General features: G+C 50.6%; 2 protein-coding genes across 2 annotated transcripts; both read left to right on the top strand.

Moving 5' to 3' along the window:
• Positions 1–485: 485 nt before the first annotated feature.
• Positions 486–911, top strand: PPTG_01861 (hypothetical protein; the record flags this gene model as incomplete). The annotated part of the gene is made up of 1 exon (XM_008895255.1): positions 486–911. The coding sequence occupies one exon, from the start codon at positions 486–488 to the stop codon at positions 909–911; it is 426 nt and encodes a 141-aa protein (XP_008893503.1).
• A 5,084-nt stretch (positions 912–5,995) lies between these two features.
• On the top strand, positions 5,996–6,790 carry PPTG_01860 (hypothetical protein; the record flags this gene model as incomplete). The annotated part of the gene is made up of 2 exons (XM_008895254.1): positions 5,996–6,373; positions 6,410–6,790. The coding sequence occupies 2 exons, from the start codon at positions 5,996–5,998 to the stop codon at positions 6,788–6,790; spliced, it is 759 nt and encodes a 252-aa protein (XP_008893502.1).
• Positions 6,791–7,373: the final 583 nt, after the last annotated feature.

Here is a 7,373-nt window from a genome sequence, read left to right as displayed (position 1 = left end):
CGGAGTACCCCCTCCGTCAGTCGGCAGTCCAGGGCACTGTGTATCTGAGTGGATCGCAACGCGATTTTGCGAATCCCACTCCACCACATCATCACGACGAAAGACTTGGAAGAGGATAGGTTGGAGGAAAGAACGCCGCGTTGGATGAGAGACGATTTCAACACAGCCAAGATGGTTATGTGGATCAAGAACGGCAAAGCATTGGTAAAACACACTGTAGTTTGAATAATGTAATATATATATACTAGTAATTGACAAGACCCACATTTTCTTAAATAATGGAGCTTTTGGATGGAACTGAAAAGCGCTTTTTCGGGGTGGAGCTGATGCCAGAATGACCGTCTTCGAGTCTGAGGTTCGGCTGCCCAATTATTGCCGGCAAGTAACGACCACTACCAACCGAAGCCGACAAGTCATCACTCTTTCGCGCTTTTACTCCACCGGGTTTAAGTCCCTCCATTTCCTGAACAGTATAACCACCCCCCATGCCGCAAACGGTTGTCCTTCTGTATCCGTCCGACATCCCGGACCTGGGACTTGATTTTCCCCGCTACGGAATCGTGTCATCACGGGGAAGAGCGATGAAAACGGTTCGAGGCCTGCCACGCGCTGACGACGGCGAAGAAGTCACCACCTCCGTTGCACCAGCGACCGTTACGTCCCGCCAAGTCCCCGCAGACGAACTCACAAATGAACGGCCAGGACTGGCCTTGTTTCGACCAGGCACTGTCATCAGCAACGATACAACGCACCACGGACAAGTTACAGCGTACAATAATGGCGTCTACGAGTTCCTTACTTCCTCCGGACCACTCGAAGTGCCATATGACGAGTTCCAAGAAGTAGCCCCAGCTATCGCGATTTTTATTGTGGCAAGCCGTCCTTCTGCCGGCAATCGACTCGCCATCTGACCTCGATAGAGTGCATAACCTGATACTCGACCGGTTGCTAGGCCAAAACAGGCAACGAGCCACTAAAGCTGTTTTAAAGCTATTAGCGGGTGTCGTGTCTCGCACCTCGATGCCACGGACAGATGACCAGATGCCCTGGAAGTGTCCGCGATCCGGGATCGACAAACAACTCGAGGTAGGTCAAGTGGTGGAGTTCGCCTTCTACAAGGATGGTAATCGCGCGGCGCCAGCAAGTGTTAATCTAGGAGAGACCTATTTCGATATTCCTGAGCCACGACGGTCCCAGCGCCGGATGGACTCAAGGTCTACCGTTCCTGCACGCCCCAGTTCACCGGCGCTTCGTAGTGCAAGACCATTTGAGCGCAGGATGGCTTCTCCCGACCGTCTGCGCGACCGACTTCACGAATCTGCAAGGTCCTCTCAGCCGACAACTACCTCACGTTTACCTGACAATGTTGACGAGGAAGATGTCTTCGGTAGTGAGCCAGCTACTCGGTTTACTGACCTGTTAGCGGCATTGGCGAGCGACGAACCCCCCCAAGTAAAGGAACAAGGAACCCCCCCCCCCCCCCCCCCCCCCCAAACAAAACATCGTCGAATCACGCCCCCTGTAACCACACATGGATCAGAACCGGGTAACACGGGAGCGGCGGCGCCTGATACGTTTGCAGGCCGTCCTCAACCCACGGAGGGCGTTCCTTCCATTCATCACACGACTACAACGAACGCGATTCTAGCTGTGCTGGCCCCGCATCCACACTTACTGATAGAGTACGTGCAGCAGTTGAAGCAACTGCGGACAGCAACTACATCCTCAACAGCTTCGCCGGCGGTCTTACCCGCGCCAACAACCCCCCCCCCCCTACCCACAACGGTCGTTGGTAAGTGCATCGGATCTGGTATCTACAACCGACGCGGTAGACAGAAGCTCCCATCGTTTTCGACCATCGCGGATTCAGCAAGAAGTTCATCGGACAGTCTCAGCGCCAGCATATTCAGGTAAGAGTACAGAGGATTTTACGGACCATGTGCGCACCAAGGAAGCAACCCTCTTCATGCCCCACCCATGACTACACCCAAGCGTTCGTAGCAGCGGCAAAGCAATTTGGCGACCGACTGTTTGAATTCTCCCCTTGGAGTTCCCGGGAAATCGTGGTTCTCGCGTATTGGTTTACAAGCGTCTTTGGAACCTATAGAGCAGCGGTGGTGCACGATGTATCATCAGGACTTACTACTCGCAACACAGTAAAGAACCGATTCAGCATGCAGGACGGTGAGCTCAGTAACGTGTTGTTCAAGGTAGCCCGAGAAACCTCTTAGGCCGGTTCCAAACTCATTCGATCGCACCACCACGCACGCGCCTCAGCGCGGACTTACGACTCACAGGACTGTGATCTCACACTCAGATGCGGCACAAGGGCGAACAATCAAACGCGTTCCCCAAAATGTCTCCGATTAGGTACCCAAGCAGAATGGTCAACAGCTATGCTTACGTTACGTGTCGACTTAAGGGTGCTCGTCGAAGAGCAAAGACAAGTGCATTAAACCTTACCTGGCTCACTTCGAACCTCCAGCGCTTCCTGAAATGGTGGCTAACTATGTAAGGTATCGCTATGGAGGGGTGTGAGTGCCATCAAATCAGCAATGACTTGGACAAATATTATCGCCGAAATCGTCACAGCAGGGCGTGGGCAATGTGGTGGTGGTTCAGATGGTGATCAAAGTCCTAGAACAGCGTTTACAGTTGGTGGAGACAGCTCATCGGAAGGCTCTGCTGGCTGAGTTGACACATGCAGACATTCCACATCCTCAACCAGTCTCCCGACAAATTCCCTCAGTTTCTTATTGACCACGAGCTATAACGTGTCGCGTCACAATTAGTGACTCAATCCGAATTGTCACTGGAAGCCACCATTCGGATATGGCGGCGCCAAACAGCTGGTTCTCCGAGCCCCAACGAGGCTCTCTTGTCAGAACATTTTTCGTGGCTGGTGCACGGATACGAGCACGTCGATCAGACCATTGCTGCTTCAACACGCGGTGTTCAGCATTCATTCAATCCAGAATATGAATCACTTCGTCAAAGCAGACCTGTCTGGAACCACAAGCCAGCATATTGATTGAGGAACGCGCTAATCCGAAGTATTCGTGACGGCCAGAGTAAAGGTACTTACTTGGTGGTTAGCAGAGCTGCGGCTTCAAGATGGAATTTACATTACAGTCCGTTTGGGTGCGTGGAAAAAAGCTGACGCAGATCCGATGGTCGAGGCCAGAACAATTAACGACCTCTCATTTCCTCTCGGTACATCGACAAACTCATGGTCGGATCAAGATACTATTGCTGAACTGGTGTACGAATTTGATGGAGCAATTGCGCGAAGAATTATTTGACTTCGGACTACCAACCCTTTATCCACAGTCAAACTGATGAAAGGTGACGTAAATCTGCATTTCGGAATTTACACGTACACGAAAGCGTCAGTCCGTTTTTCTCTGGCTCAATTCCTGACGACGATATTGTGGTGATCGATTTGGCTCTTCCGTTTGGGCGGACAGGTTCACCGGCTCATTACGGGATATTTGGTCGGGCTATTTCGTTTCTCGTTCGTCGAGAGATCCCTCACAGCATGAACCCCTGTGATCCTGACTCAACGCCATTCTTCTGTTTTGACTGGGTAGATGACCACGTTCTCGCCGAATTGGACGTTGGAAACCGGCTGGAAACATGTGAGTGCGCGCTTCGGCTGGCAATGCCTGCGGTTCTTGGACCTCGGGACATCAACGAAAACAAATTCACAGCGTGGTCTACGCAATTGGTGGCACTAGGGTTAGAATGGGACTCGTCAGCGATGACAGTGTCAATGCCTTATTTAAAGATCCAGAAGGCTCTCAATCTCGTCTCCAGTATCCTACGCGCAAGAAGAACCACCCGGCATGAACTTTCCCGTCTTTTGGGCAGCTTACGACATGTTTGCTCATGCATCCGACCCGCAAAGCCATTCTTTCAACGGTTGGTTGCGTTGTGGCGACGATCTCCACGAGAACGAGCCATCACCCTTACTCGCGACGCCGAACTACACCTTTGTGCACTCAACTTCGTAGTAAACAGAATTCAAACTCGTAACTTAAAATTTGGCAAACAGGAAAATTACGATAGGAGCACATAATCAGTATTCAAAGTTGAAATACCTGCAATCAACCTCGTGCAAGATTTGCCCCGCGGATTCGCGCCAAAATGACAGGCTCTGCTTGACTCGCGCCAAAGCCCGAGGTTTGTACAACCCTCTCTGATGGTATGGAGGTTTGGTTCATTTGCTAACTTACTATTTGACGCCAAGATGCCTTCCCGAATCACGCCCCACACCCTTATCGAGAAGCAACGAGTCCTTGAAGCCCATCGCGCTGGTCGAGAAGACTGGCTAGCGGTTGCCCGTTTCAATGGTATTCCTGTGTCTACTGCCTACGACATAGTGCGGCGGGGACGAGTGCACAACCTTCGTCGGGGAGGCGCGAAGCATGTGAAGATGACGCCTGAAGCCAAGGTCCTCCTGGAGGAGTACTTAAATGAAAACTGTACCTACACTTTGGACACCATGAGGACAATGCTGTTTCTGGATTGTGGAGTTAAGGTGGACACGTCGACGATTAGCCGACACCTGAAGGGCATGCTGTTTACCGTAAAACAAGTGAGAGTCGAGCCAACAACGTGTAATAGCGACATTAATATCGAGAAGCGACGTGTGTTCGCAGTGAAATTAAAGGAGCATCAAGACGCAGGTAATTGCATCGTTTACTATGATGAAACTAACTACAACATCTATCTGAAGCGCTTGCGAGGGCGATCTAGGAAAGGAGAGAGGGCCGTGCTCAGCCTTCCACCCTCCAAAGGTGCTAATCTCCAGATCCAATGTGCTGTTTCGTCAAGCATTGGGCTGGTGACGTACCAATTGGAACATGGCAGCATTCGTATGGAGAAGAATGCTGCCTTCGTTGAGGAGATTTACAAGGCGGTCAAGGCGTCGCAAGAGTTCCGCGACTTCTTTCAGGGCAAAAAGGTTGTCATCGTTCTTGATAACGCTCCTGCCCACCGACAGACAGAGGATCGAGTTACCGAGCACGAAGACATGGAACTGTTACGGCTAGGGCCGTACTCCCCCATGTGCAATCCGATCGAGGGCTGTTTCAGTGTGTTAAGGCAAACATTAAGAGACACTTAGCAATCTACCGCGAGCAAATTTGCGATCGCAGCCGTCAACTGGACAACAACGGAGACGTGATGACGCTAGCTGGAAGACAGATGCGCGTTCTGGAGAGGGCTGCTAAGGCGGAAATGAAGTGCATGACATCGGTCCTGGTGTCTCGTATGGAGCTTCACTGTAGCAAGGCTGTCAACGCTGCTGCTGAAGGAATAGCTATGGTCTACGGTAAATAGTCAACGAGGTCGATTGCAGTTTTTTCAACATTGAATACTGATTATGCGCTCCTATCGTAATTTTCCTGTTTGCCAAATTTTAAGTTACGAGTTTGAATTCTGTTTACTACGAAGTTGAGTGCACAAAGCTGTAGACCTCTGGTGGTTTGAACACATTCTTCGTTTTGGTTGCCTTCGGGGTGTTCCTCTCGATTTTTTCTCCGACTTACCAGATCCGGATGTACATCTCTACATGAATGCTAGCAACATCGGCCTGTGCGTGTTACATGCGGCCCGGCGTGAATTTCTTCGTATTCAGTTCAACGACGAGGAAAAAAGAGTTGATTCAACAAGCCAAGCTCAGCATCAACGTTAGAGAGCAATTTAGTGCAGTACTCGCTGTACTGTGCTGGGGAGAGCAATGGACTTCACAGTCTCGAGCATCTCTCACACACGTGCGTTTCTGGATCGACAATTCTTCAGCAGTGGCTTGGATCAACAAACTGAGCAGCCATAATCTGCAGTCGCAAGAAATGAACAGAATTGTCGGAGCTGTGGAAGCACGTTCCGGTACCGGACAGCGTGAGGAAGGGTTACGACGGCAGCTGGTCGCCCTTCACCACCATTCCCTTGCAGAAAACTCTCGACGACAATACGAGTCAACGTGGAGACAATGGGAGCTATTCAGCCAACAACTCGGACGGTCCATGTCAAGTGGTATCACCGTGTATTTGCCGGATTTGAACCAATTGTCACCGCAGGACACGCAACAGCACTCGCCGGAATGCGGAAGATTAGCCCCACCCCACAACCAGGAGCTCCAGTGTCACCAGCCATGCTCGACTGGATTGCCAATCACATCGACCACCAAAAGCCCCAACACCGCCTCATGTTTGGGGCTGCGCTGCTGGGTTTCTTCTATCTCTTAAGAAGCGGTGAGTACTTAGGGGTAAAAGGAGGTAGACACCGCTACGCCCTCGAAGTCCGCGATGTGGAGGTTTTCGACGCCATGAACCGACCCGCCGTGAGGTTCTGTGACGCGACAAGTGCGGTGATAACTCTCCGCTGAAGCAAGACCCACCAGCAGGGCCTCGGTACATCCCGTCGTCTATGGCGTTCAGGCCACAAGCGTATTTGCCCAGTCCTTGGCGCAGCAATCCTACTGGAGCTTGCAGCCCAACATCATCTTCAACCTTCAGATCCGATATGTTCATTCAACAGGACACGTATTCATAAGGCAGAGGAACTCTCCAAAGTCCTCAAGGAAGCGGCAGCAGCCAATGGATACGACCCTCAGCAGTTCTCTTGCCACTCACTTCGCAGCGGAGGCGCATCTGCACTTATCGGTGGAGGTGCAGACTCGACGACGATCAAACTACACGGGCGGTGGAAGTCCAACTCATTCCAGCGCTACACTCACTACTCAGACGATGTGGGGGCGCCTTTGGCGGTTCGCGTCACATACTGACGCGCCGACGCGTGGTCTCGATGTAATCCCGAAAATGCAGTTACTTTAGTTCCCATATCTCTCTTCCCATCCACATCATGCAGAACGGAAGAAAAATGTCTGCGTGGCTACAATACGTAAAAATTGTCGGGCATATGCGATAATATGCTGCTACAACATGATTTTCTTTTTGTCAGTCTCCACGGCTACTATGTCATCCAGTTTTTTTTTTATCTACAAAAAGTATTGTGGTGCCTGGCAAAATCCAAAATACACTGCGAAAATAAAATACACTGCGAAAATAAAATACATGATTTCTCTTAAAGTCATCAATAGAGCCCCGCAAAGCAGAACTCTGTTTGGCTGACCACTCATAATATCTGTTACTGCTATTCTTGTAGACCGTTTTTCTGAATTCAGTCATCTTGATTAACACATTTTACAATGAACCTTCCCAAAATCATGTACAACACCCGTTATGCAACTTCTACCTAGTCGAGTAATCACGCGGGGAGGGGGTGATTCAAACCAGCTTGTTCACCCGAGAATATACTTGAAGGTTAAAACCTGCGTTATCTGCAAGCAAAAAAATAAAAAAAAGGGG

This window comes from Phytophthora parasitica (genome assembly GCF_000247585.1).
Source record: "Phytophthora parasitica INRA-310 unplaced genomic scaffold supercont2.3, whole genome shotgun sequence".
NCBI classification, from domain to species: domain Eukaryota; phylum Oomycota; class Peronosporomycetes; order Peronosporales; family Peronosporaceae; genus Phytophthora; species Phytophthora nicotianae.
This window is presented reverse-complemented; position numbering and strand designations above follow the sequence as displayed.